Source organism: Elgaria multicarinata, chromosome 6 (assembly GCF_023053635.1).
Source record: "Elgaria multicarinata webbii isolate HBS135686 ecotype San Diego chromosome 6, rElgMul1.1.pri, whole genome shotgun sequence".
NCBI classification, from domain to species: domain Eukaryota; kingdom Metazoa; phylum Chordata; class Lepidosauria; order Squamata; family Anguidae; genus Elgaria; species Elgaria multicarinata.
In genome coordinates this window covers 16,561,482-16,574,584 of record NC_086176.1, presented here as the reverse complement: position 1 = coordinate 16,574,584, position 13,103 = coordinate 16,561,482, and the positions used below count along the sequence as shown (strand labels likewise).

General features: G+C 43.6%; 2 protein-coding genes across 2 annotated transcripts in view; one reads left to right on the top strand and one right to left on the bottom strand.

The window, feature by feature from the left end:
* Positions 1-13,103, bottom strand: part of IDUA (alpha-L-iduronidase) — a 57,160-nt gene that overhangs the window by 38,182 nt on the left and 5,875 nt on the right. The gene's annotated exons all lie outside the window — the stretch shown is intronic.
* On the top strand, positions 6,654-11,295 carry SLC26A1 (solute carrier family 26 member 1). The gene is made up of 2 exons (XM_063128504.1): positions 6,654-7,275; positions 9,793-11,295. The coding sequence occupies exons 1-2, from the start codon at positions 6,679-6,681 to the stop codon at positions 11,293-11,295; spliced, it is 2,100 nt and encodes a 699-aa protein (XP_062984574.1). The 5' UTR covers positions 6,654-6,678.

Here is a 13,103-nt window from a genome sequence, read left to right as displayed (position 1 = left end):
CAACACGATCAATGGAGGTGTAGGGGCAGCATTGGATACTGCCTAGGAACGACAGGTTCACCCATTTATATTTAAAGCAGTGAACGAACGACAAGATAGCAGTCTTGCGGTAAGCAGGTTAACATGTTAATGTGTCCTCAACTTTCGCAGAACATGCACATCCATCTTCCTGCAGGCCTCAATTAGTTTTTATTAATTTATTCATGCTGCAAATTTAGTGTTGGACATCATATATGTTGGATTTTTTTAATGTGCAAAAGTATACTAATCTATTAACTATTCTGCATCAGAGAAACTCGGAGGATGGCAACAAGGGAGAGGGCCTTTTCAGTGGTGGCTCCCCAATTATGGAATGATCTCCCCAATGAGGCTCGTCTGGCGCCAACATTGTTATCATTTCGGCGCCAGGTCAAGACTTTTCTCTTCTCCCAGGCATTTAACAGCATTTAGCAACATATGCTGAGTTTGCTTGTTTTTAACGGACCCTAGAACCGTTGTTTTTAATGCTTTTAAATTTTGTATACTTTTTAATATTCACTGTTTTTAACTTTTGTAAACCGCCCAGAGAGCTTCGGCTATGGGGCGGTATATAAATTTAATAAATAAATAAATAAATAAATTATCACTTACTGTAAGTGAAGTCTTAACTTGCCAAATAGCACATCCAGGTTTGTACTGTGGCCTGTATTAACAATATGAATAATATCATCCCTGCAATTTAAATACGCCAGGGCTTCCAAGTGATCTTGCTAGCCTAAAACCAACTGTGTGAATTGTGTGTTGTTGTTGTTGTTTTAAAAAAAGTTCAGTTGGATTTTGCAAAAAGCCCCACTGACATACAAAAACTACCTGTCCTGAATCCCCTTGAAATTGTTACTTCTGCCAGAGACAGATTTGTTGGATCAACTATTATACACGCTATACTTTAATGGATTATTGCTTGTCTAATGTTTGCCAGTGAAATTTGAACAAGTCAACAACTGAGGTCAAGTGGTTTATCGTTGTGAACAAGACAAGTGAAAACACAGGAGAGGTTTTGGATTTGTGTTTCATGCCCTTCTTCGATATTTACCCAGCACAGCCTATTGCTAGATTACGGGACTGCCCACAAGTATTAAAGCATATCCACTTCAGTCCTTAGCATCGACCTGCTTGGCTGCCCTTGGCTGCAAAGATTGTGGAATGCCAGCAGGAACTCATTTGTCATTTACAACGCATGCATTGCGGAACACAATAGGTAAGAAGAGCGGATTTTTCTTTCACTTTGGAAGGCATTATGTTTCTGTAATGACATCGGAGATTAAAAGAACAGCATAAATCCAAAGGCAGCAGCAACAACGGGACAGATACATTGGAGAGAAGAAACAGTTTTAATTCAGAAGTGTATTATGGGTCCCAACATGTATCAACTGCTGACAGGCGTTAACTGTTCTTTGCAGGATCAATAGCTTAGCCCTTTTTGGAGAGAAAGAAGTGTATCTTTGAATTAAGAGAATATTCCTCTGATTAAGACACATTGCCAAAAAAAAATTTTCCTGCATACATTTGGGCTTTTTTTATAAAAGCAATAACTTCCTAATCAACAATGTGCTTGTTCCATTTTCTCTCCAGAAGATACTTTTGACACTAACTTTGAGAAGCTAGTACAAAAACCCATTTTGATAGTAGCAATAATAAGAACGAATGTAGAGCTTTTGCTGAATGTTTCAAACCTGTTATTTCAGTAATCCTTACAATAACCTTGCAAGGTAAGTCAGTCATCTGCTCAAACGATATCATTGCTAAGAGCCCAGTGTTGTGTTGCTTCAACATGGAAATCGAAGCTATATGTAACAAGGAGCAGGGCCTTTTCAGACGTGGTGACATCCCACAAGGAGCACTGTATACCTTCTTCGGGGCTCCATAGGGGACTGAAAAGTGCCCACTTACTGAGCCAAGCTTTAGGGCTTTAAGAACTGCTGGTTGTTGTTATTGTCTACCTGGAGTCATGGGGAGGTTTAGAATGGGTTTGCAACTACTATTTTGATAGACTTAAGGTTCCATTCGCCTTTTCATCTTGGTTTGTAAGCCATCTGAAGCTTTTTGAAAGGCAAGGTTAAAATGTTTTAAAGGAAGATGTTCCTCATAGAGCACATGGATGTTGAGGCTGTGAAAACAGTAGCTCTCCTAAAGCTAGGGTGACCTTATGAAAAGGAGGACAGGGCTCCTGTATCTTTAACAGTTGCATAGAAAAGGGAATTTCAGCAGGTGTCATTTGCATATAGGGAGAAGCTGGTGAAATTCCCTCTTGATCAAAACAGTTAAACCTGCGGTAGCTATACTAGAGTGACCAGATTTAAAAGAGGGCAGGGCACCTGCAGCTTTAACTGTTGTGATGAAGAGGGAAATTCACCAGGTTCTCCATATCTACAAATGACCCCTGCTGAAATTTCCTTTTCAATACAACTGTTAAAGATACAGGAGCCCTGTCCTCCTTTTCATATGGTCACCCTACTAAAGCATTAGTGAGCTCATGGGTGAGAGGAGATTCTGAACCAGATACTACCTGGCCCAAATGAAAATCAGAGTGGATACGCCTATATAACAGAGCTTCATGATGAGGTGAAAGCTAGAAGTCACCTTGCGATGAGAAAATAACAGTACCAAATAGTTGTCTTTGCTGAAAATAGGGCATTTGAAAACTGTGCTTTGCTACATTGCTCATAATGAAGGCATTGTGATTCCTTTGCAAATGGATAATTGCATCGCTGTAACAACACTCTTAGTATTCTAATCACTATCAGGAAGGTGTAGTTGCCAAGAGGTTTTCTTTGAAAGAATTTCCATCAGCTGGGATGTTGTTACACATTACCAGTTGATTGACTCCTAAGGCTAAGGTGTTGGCAATTGTGCAGAAGGATTTCTCAGGTTTTGAGTTCCCGTGGTGTTCGGCATTTTAATTGCCCTGTTCTTAATTTTTTTAACTAGGTACTTTTGTACTTTAGGCAACTTGTTTCGCGCTCCCCTTTCGCAGAAAGCTATAAATACCATTTGTGGCTATACAAAGCAATACATGGGTTGTTTAAACTGGGTGTTTAAAAACTATGCTATAAAACCAGTACTCTATTACTTTGAACAAACTTTGTCTTCCTCAGTAAATACTGGTTTACTGAAATAATGTTTTAATTCATTCGCCTATGCAATCAAGATGCATTATGGGATCTAAAATTCTTGAACAACATTTACTTTAAAAGAAATTATTTCCCTTTAACCTCCCTATTCTGTGACTCATATCCATATGCATTTTTACTCAGAAGAAAGTCTCACTGAGTCCAATAGGATGCTCCCAAGTAAACATGCACAGCCTTACTTTACCAAGGACTGAGACACTGCTGTCCGGCAACAATTAAACCGAAAGCCAGCCTATTTATATAATGTTCATTCAAAAAATATTCATTCTTATGGCACCCCTGTAAAGATGATGTGAACAATCCTGGTGACCCTTAAAAGAAGAGACATCCCGTACTCCAAAACACCGCAGTGATGAGGAATAATGAAATATGTATCTTCAGGCACAATAATACTTTGGTTGGTGTGTTTTTGAATTTTATCCTGACAACCTATATATAATACAACAGTAATTGGCAGTCAGACTAGTAAAAGACACATTTGTGTGTTAAATATCTCCTGCTTCTGCATATCCATGTTCCCAACCTGAGATGTACCAAAATGTTATGCCAGCAATGGGAAAGGGGAGGATAGCAAGAGTAGAGGATACCCACTGGACAGATCAGCCTTCCCCTACCTGGCCTCCTCCAGATGGGATGGGACTACAACTCCCATAATTCCTAGCCTGCAAGGGCATTGGCTGGGAATTATGGGAGTTGTGGTCCCAACTCATCTGGACAGTCCCAGGTTAGGGAAGGCTTGCACAGATAACCATTCCTAGGGTGACCATATGAAAAGGAGGACAGGGTTCCTGTATCTTTAACAGTTGAATTGAAAAGGGAATTTCAGCAGGTGTCATTTGTATATATGGAGAACCTGGGGAAATTTTCTCTTCATCACAACAGTTAAAGCTGCAGGTGCCCTGGCCTCTTTTAAATCTGGTCACTCTAGTTTAGCTGATGGCTGGTTGGCCACTGGGCGAACAGAATGCTGGAATAGGCAGACACTCGGTCTGATCCAGCATGGCACTTCTTATGCTCTTAATTTCATTCCAGTGCCCCCTACTGAGACAAATATTTAACTTACTGTTTCAACTTGCTGTAAAAAAATAAATCAATGGGAATGATTTGACAACTCTTGCTTCATTAAATTATCAATCTTTGTTTCTAAAACTCCTGGGAGTATTTCTCTGTACAGTAGAGAAGTCATATTGTAGAATATAAGTTTTAAGAGAGAGAGAGTTGTTTAATTGAGCAATCCTGTACACCAATTATGTGTGTGTGCATCTCTGAGGGGAAAATACATTGCCGCTGTACTGGTGGAACAGCCACCGTATGCTATATGCCAGGAGCGTCAAGCCTCTTTCAGCCTGAGGATGGAATTCAATTTCCAGGAAGCTCTTGAGGTAGGGTGACCATATGAAAAGGAGGACAGGGCTCCTGTATCTTTAACAGTTGCATAGAAAAGGGAATTTCAGCAGGTGTCATTTGTATATATGGAGGACCTGGTGAAATTCCCTCTTCATTACAACAGTTAAAGCTGCAGGAGCTATACTAGAGTGACCAGATTTAAAAGAGGGCTGGACACCTGCAGCTTTCACTATTGTGGTGAAGAGGAAATTTCCCCAGGTTCTCCATATATACAAAGGACACCTGCTGAAATTCCCTTTTCAATACATCTGTTAAAGATACAGGAGCCCGGTCCTCCTTTCCATATGGTCACCCTACTTGAGGGCCACATTCCAGTGGTGGGCGGAGCTGAAGGCAAAAGGGGCTGGGCCAAAAAAAAGACTAGCATATTTTATCTTGAAGCGCTTGCTGCCAGTAACTAAGCCCTAGGGGGCGGGAAAACTGCACAACACCTGGGAAACAACCATATGACTGGTGGATGAGGGAAGGGGGTGTGGCCAGCTGGTGAATAAGCAGGTTGCAACTGTGAAGAGAAGGAACAACTCCAAGAGGTTTTTGCAGTATGCCCCTACTGGGGTGTGGGCCCTCAGCAAGGGCCCAGATATGCCTACCCTTGACTCTGGTCTCGATTGGCTGACCAGTGTGGGTGGCATGTAGTTGGTGCCAGCACTGTAATTGATTGGTAGGCACTGACAGTGTATCCAGGGATGCTATCGGGAGTATCTGCCATTTTCCTGCCATCTCTGTATTTTCTACTTGTGTGTTTTCCTCCTCCCCTCCAGGGATGAGCACGCATTGGAAATGGTCCATGTTCTGCCAGTGTAATGGCAACATATCTCCAGTCCCAGAGTTATGTGAATATACGATTGCTCTGCTCATCACATTTTTATTATTTATTCATTTATTTAAAACATTTGTATCCCACCCTATATCACTAGGATCTCAGGCCGGCATACAGATGAAATCATACAATATAAAACAATAAATATACGTAGCTAAAAACAAATTACCATAAACCATTAATCAAGTTAAAACCAATATATAATTTAAAAGCATGAAAAACAATGAAAACAGTTAAAACAATGTGCGAGCCCGGTGAATTTAACCATTAAAGGCTTTGTTAAAAAAGCCATGTTTTTACTTGGCGCCGGAATAGAGTCAGCGTTGGCGCCAGTCAGGCCTCCAAGGGGAGGGCATTCCACAGTCAAAACATATATGTTTTGAAGCTGAATAACTAAGCGCTCCCACAAGCTGCTGTTGCTCATAATGGCCAATAAATCATATTTTAACGAAGTATTTACAATATGCTGTTATAGTAATGACAGTAAAAGTACAGATCGTATCATGAATGTACAACCCCTGCTGTTACAAAATAATTAGGGGGTGGGGTGAAATCCCTTTCTCCTTCTGTCCACCCCATTAAATGGAAAATTGTAAACTTTTTTTTTAAAAAAAGTTACCTAGAGTCATTGGGATGCAGTGAATAAATAAAAAAGAATGAATTTTCAAACCATAAAACATGCTAATATATTGTTTGTTTATTTATTTATTTATTTATTTATTCATTCCATTTGTATACCGCCCCATAGCCGAAGCTCTCTTGGTGGTTCACATAAGATAAAAACGCTTAAAAACAATATACAAAGATTAAAAACCACAAAAACAAGCAAAATACACGTACATTTAAAACCACTATAACAACTTTAAAAACAATGAGCCAAAACACAGACCCATGGTCATTACATATTGCTAAATGCCTGGAAGAAGAGAAAAGTCTTGACCTGGCGCCGAAAAGATGACAATGTCGGCGCCAGGCGGGCCTTGTCAGGGAGATTGTTCCACAGTTGGGGGGCCACCACAGAGAAAGCCCTCGCTCTTGTTGCCACCCTCCGAGCTTCCCTTGGAGTAGGCACCCGGAGGAGGACCTTAGATGTTGAACGTAGTGTTCGGGAAGGTTCATGTCGGGAAAGGCGTTCCGTCTGGTATTGTGGTCTCAACCCTAACCCTAATCTGTAAATTAGCCTGGATTCCAATACCAGAAACAGGCGACTTCTCCATTGTGGTCAATCCAGTTCAAATGGTAATCTAATTTTGTTACATCACAGGAACTAATTAAGGCAGAATGGGAAAGGAAATGGAGAAAGCCAGCATCGAAAATGGATCCCCTTTCCCCTTGTATATGGAAAGGAAGACGCCTGTCAAGATCAGCAAATCAGCAATGATCAAGAGTCAGCTGAAGAAAGAGTGTTCCTGCACCACGAAACAAATGAAAGAGACAGTCATGGACTTCTTCCCCGTGTTGCGATGGCTTCCCAAATATAAGTGCAAAGAATACATCTGGGGGGATGTTATGTCTGGCCTGGTCATTGGGATCATTTTGGTACCTCAAGCAATAGCCTACTCTCTGCTAGCAGGTCTGAAGCCCATTTACAGCCTCTACACATCCTTCTTTGCCAATATCATCTACTTTCTCATGGGCACCTCCCGACACGTCTCAGTTGGCATTTTTAGCTTGTTAAGCTTAATGGTTGGGCAGGTGGTGGACAGAGAACTCCTCTTGGCAGGGTTTGACCCCAGCGATGATGCCATGGATGGCAGAGGCCCTTTGAATGTCACCGTTTACAATTTTACCCTTGGCGTGATGAGCGGCGAATGTGGGAAAGATTGCTATGCCATTGGGGTAGCTGCAGCGTTGACCTTCATGGCTGGAGTTTATCAGGTAACTCCTTCCTCTACCCCTTAGATAGATATTTCCAATACTTATCTATTTGTTTATGTAAAATTATTCCTATCTCACTTTTAAAATACAAAAAAATAAAAATAAAAACCATAATTGAAACAATTAAATTAAACTATCAAAGGGGCTAAACTCACAGAAGCATGAAACACCGAGAAGATAGCATAAAAACCGTAGAAATCATTCACTAAAACCTTCCAGAATAAAAAGTTTTCTCCAATATTATGCAAATGGACGTCTGCTTATGCAGCAGGAGTTTCTCTCCCTCTCCTCCCCTTGCATGGCCTGACATCTGTTCCGGAGAGTCCCCTAACCACCAGATCAGATGTGGGGTGGGTACACAGTAGAGGGAGAATCTGTTCCACTGGCAGTATTGATTCCACTGATGGGTGGACACAACAGAATTCAACCCAGGATTTCCAGAACCAGAATTCCAGAATTAAAAATGGGAAGAGAGTGGAGCTTGGCGGACCTCGCCATGCAGGGAATTCAAATTATTATTATTATTTGCATTTATATCCCGCCTTTTTCCTCCAAGGAACCCAAGGCAGTGTATATAATCCTCCTCCTCTCCATTTTATCCTCACAACAACAACCCTGTTAGGTGGGTTGGGCTGAGAGTCTGTGACTGGCCCAAAGTCACCCAGTGGGTTTCCATGGCTGAGTGGGGACTAGAACCCGGATCTCCTGACTCCCAGGCCAACACTTTAGCCACTACACCACACTGTCTAGTCAATGTTACATACAAGGAAAACCAAGACAGGAAGGTTATTATTTTATTATTTATACAATTTTAATAAAGGGGGAGACAAGGGTGTCAAATAGAGCATGCCATGATGGGAAAGGCACAGGCTTTTACCTATATAAAGCCTGATTGTGGTGAGAAATTGGGGTTGAATCTTCCTCACCTTGCCACCCAGGCCCTTTTGATATTTGTGGGTAAAAAGGCCTGAACCTATAGTGTGGATTTGGCCTGTGCACACAAACTCCTATTCCAATGTAGCATCCACAAGGACATCAGGCAGGCTCAAAAATGGGGCATCCTTAGGACTAGTTCCCTGAATGGCAGGAGATTTCTGAGAGGGAAGGATAGACCTGCTATACATTTTTTGCTCCTTTTACAAAGTATTAAATGTGGAGATACTCACTTAGGCCATAGCTAGATGAGGGGGTCAGAGGGCGACAATCTCGCAATTTTATGATCGCGAGATCGTTGTCCTTGTTTACATGCAGCGCGCAACATCGCAGCCGCCATTTTGGATTTAAATTTTTTTTTGCCTTCCCCCCACCCCACCCCCAATGGGCACAGAGCTCCTGAGGAGCTCTGTGCCCTGTGCCTGGCTCCTCGTGAGGAGCTGGGACACACCGCGATGCCTGCCCACACATTCCGCGGTCTTGGGATCAGCCCCAGATCGTGGAAAAAGTGGTCTAGAAGTGTAGGGCAAGATCCCAGGGAAAGGGAAGGATCATCCCTCCTTGCTCCCGGGATCCCCTGTACGTCATGTGAATGCACAGGGATGATCCCAGGGCGATCCTCAGGATATCGCCCCATCTAGCTATGGCCTTGCTTTTAATTGGGTTAATATCAGCTTGCCTGGACAAGCTCCAGACCTGCCACCTCAGCTTGCCTGGAAAGCTGTATCTTTACTTTCCATATGTGACGCCCACCCTCCACTGGGTTTACTTCTGGATCACTTTACTTCTTTTGTGACTCCAAAGGACCCAGCTCAGGTGCACTCGTCAGGGCTAGAGATGCCAACTCCGTCCCTGTGACGCGCCTACTTCTGCTTAGGCCCCCACAGCAGTACAGATCAGCACCCTTGACCCAACCGTCTCCCTTCCGCTGCCACCATATGATCACCTGTACCCTTCCCCAGGTACTCCAATGTCCACACCAGGTTTAAATGAACGTTATTTATTTAGCAAGATTGATTATTGGTTTCTCTCAGTGACAAGCGTAATGGTTTCATAGGTTACTTCACTTTAATGTTTCACAATATTTAACTTCAAGTACTCCTACCTACTCTACCCCTTTCTAAACTACACTATCCTCTTTCCCACACTCTAATCCACCAAAACAACAAATACGCAGACCCTTCCTATCTCTATCCCAAAGCATTCCATATCTTCTCTCCTCAGAAGCAGCCTATATATTCTCCAGTCCTCTGACTCCTCCTCTTCTCTCAGCCAATCCAGACACTCTACACAAACATGCAGTCAGCACTCTCCTTCCATCCAGCACTCATTCACCTCTCTATGGTTCATACTTACCAATCTGCAACAACCATACAGCGAGTACTTACTTAAAACTCTGCAAACCTTAATAAATTCTTATACTTTATACTTAATAACGTAGGCATAAGCAGTAAAACATCACACCATAAAAGAAAAATGTAGGGGGAAAGAAGAAATTCTAGGGAGCCGCAAAAGACAGAGGCGACCTCCTGTTGTCAGCCAAAGCACAGCTGAGTTCCACTCTTACCCTTGCTTCTCTTGCAGGTTCTGATGGGCATTTTCCGCCTCGGCTTTGTGGCGATATACCTATCTGAGCCTGTGTTGGACGGCTTCGCCACCGGGGCCTCGATAACCATTTTGACAGCGCAAGTGAAGTACCTCATTGGAATAAGAATCCCTCGTGCCCAGGGATACGGAGTCTTGATCACTACCTGGGTCAACATTTTCCACAACATTTCCCAGGCCAACGTCTGCGACGTGATCACCAGCACCATCTGCATCGCCGTGCTGGTCACTGCCAAGGAACTGGGCGACAGGTATAAGCACAAGCTCAAAGTACCTCTTCCGACGGAGCTGGTGGTGATTGTGCTGGCCACGCTGGTCTCCCATTACGGGAAGCTGAACGAAGTTTATGCCTCCAGTGTGTCGGGAGAAATCCCCACCGGATTCATCCCTCCCCAAGTGCCCAGCTTCAACCTCATGGGGAGAGTTGCCCTCGATGCCCTGCCGCTCGCCATCGTCGGCTTTGCCTTCACTGTTTCACTCTCAGAAATGTTTGCCAAGAAGTACGCCTACCAGGTCAAGGCCAACCAGGAGATGTTTGCCATTGGCTTCTGCAACATCATTCCGGCTTTCTTCCACTGCTTCGCCACCAGCGCAGCTCTGACCAAGACTCTGGTCAAAGCATCGACGGGCTGCCAGACCCAGGTGTCCAGTCTGGTGAGCGCTGTGGTGCTGCTGCTAGTACTGCTGTTCTTTGCGCCCCTCTTCTTCAGCTTGCAGAAGTGCGTTTTGGCCTGTATCATCATCGTGAGCCTGAGGGGAGCCCTTCGGAAATTCAAAGACGTCCCCCAGCGCTTCCGCCTGGACAAAATTGATGCGCTGGTGTGGTGCATCACCATGCTCTCATCCGCCTTGATCAGCACTGAAATGGGTCTCCTGGTGGGGGTGGTGTTTTCGGTCCTGTGCATCATCGGCCGCACCCAGCGCCCCCACGCGGCCTTGCTAGGGCAGATTGGGAACACGGCCTTCTACGAAGACGACGATCAGTACAAAAACCTCTTGCCGATCCCAAAGATCAAAATTTTCCGCTTTGAAGCCCCACTTTATTATGCAAATAAGGACTTTTTCCTGAAGTGCCTCCATGACAGGACAGGACTGGATCCTGCAGTGGAAATGGCCCGAAGGAAAAAGGCCAAGAGGAAAGGGCAAAAGAGTCTGGAGAAGGGAGGTGGGCAAGGAGACACCACTTCATACCTGGTCACTCAACCCAGCGACTGTCAGGCCATCATCGTAGACTGCTCTTCCGTCCCATTTCTGGACACTGGTGGTGTGAGCACCTTAAAAGAAACACTCAAAGATCATCGGGAACTGGAGATTATTTTCCTTCTGGCTTGCTGCAACCCCTCTGTGATAGCTTCTCTGGAAAGAGGGGGCTACTTCGGGAGCGCAAACAAAGACATGCATGAGCTGCTGTTTCATAGCATACACAGCGCCGTCCAGTTTGTAAGAGAGAGGGAGATTACAGGAAATGAATCTGTTGTATAGTTCGACGTCCTCCACTGGAACCCAAATAACTGGCAGTTCGGGGATCCTATATTCCCTGCATTAGAAGTTGCAGTCTTCAACATGTCCAGACACGGCCCCCTCTTTGAACCCAATTGGCAACATGGGATCTGCCTTCGAAGTGCTTTAACTTTCATGGATACTTAGCAGTACAAACATGACACAAGCCAGTTCAGACGGAACACTATATCAGTGTTTAGTTTTCCAAGAAGCTGCGATGGCAAGCCCTAGGCTTGCATGTTCTCCCAGTCCTCTTTCGCGTGCAAGGGGAGGGGACTGAAAGCTGTCATCTTCAATTTTGAACAAACCACAGTTTCCTGTTATGTTCAGACTCGGGAAACCCTGGCTTATTCTAAATGTTAGTTGAAACGTATCAGGATCCAAGTGTGTTTTCAGATTGTAGTTTAACTCACCAACTCATTTTCATAACACTAAACCAGGGATGTTGAACCTCCCCGTAGGTCAAGTCCAGCCAGTCTCGGGTCTCTTTCTGCCTCTTCTCTTCCCTAGTTTTGGTGGTTTCCTGGCTTTTGACCTTGCAAAAGGTGAAAATGCCTCTCTAGGGCTTAGTCACTGACATAAGAGCTTTAAGCTAAAATATGCTGGTATTTTTGGCCCTGGTTCTGCCCAATACTGAATGAGAGCTTCTCCAAAATGAAAGTTGACCCTCAGGCTCAACAAGATTTGACACCTCTGTGCTAAACTACAATTTACCCAAACCAGAGCATCACTGTTCTCTTACCAGAAAACCAAGACCTTTTTTTAATAAAATAAAATAAAATGGCCAGGCTGCAAAACTCTGAGCTGCAGAAAATGAGCATTTTAAACATGTGTCACTTCAAGCACAGCTGGCCCCAAGGCATCTTATGGTTACAGACAAAAATCTAAATGACGCTCACTCCTGCTGTGGTGTGCACATGCAAGAAAACTGAAGCCAAATGAATTACCCCTTATACACACTTGGTCTTATCAATGTACTAGTAACCAACTAGTCTGATTAAGGACATTATCCTATGTATGTTTAGACAGGCCAATCTCCCAGTTGGCTGGGGAAATCTTAGAGTTGTAGGACTTTTTCCCCAAAATTAATCATGCATAGGATGGCATCCTAAATCACTTTCTTTTTTAAAGAAAAAGGATCATTACACTTCCATTTTAGAGGGAAAGCAGCAAAGAGTATGACTACTCAAGAATATTTATTTTGAAAACCAGGACTGAGCTCTGAAATAGCAAAGCAATAATTGAAAAGGGGCTCTGAGCATGCACAAAGTGCCTTCTCCTCACTACCGAGCTACTGCAGCCTATAACAACGAATAAAGAGCCAAGAGAGGCAGTGTAGTTTGAATTCCAGCAACTTCTTTGTAGAAATGTAATCCCTGATTAGAAGGGGTTAAATGCCTACAATTCTCTCTTTTGTGTTTTTTTTTTTTTTTTTACATTCTGCCCTCAGTCAGTTTTCAACCTCCCCACCATTACGCTTTGCCCACTATCCTTTTTACTGGTCCCAATCCTTCTCTCTATTTCCTCACAGCACTCATATGAAGTATCACTGAATCCTACTCATGTGCATTTATAAAGCTCATGCGTACGTAACCCCCTTCAATAAGGGATTATCAGGAAAGCTGAGGCACCCCTTTCCATAGCAGTGTCACACGCCACAGAAATGGAACTCCCCCCCCCCTTTAGCCAAAATCAAAACAGAAAATATCCTACTTTTTACTGCTCCCCACAACCCGTTTCCCTCCAGCTTTTTTTTCAGGCCTTCACGTCTCTGCTGAACCACTGCATTG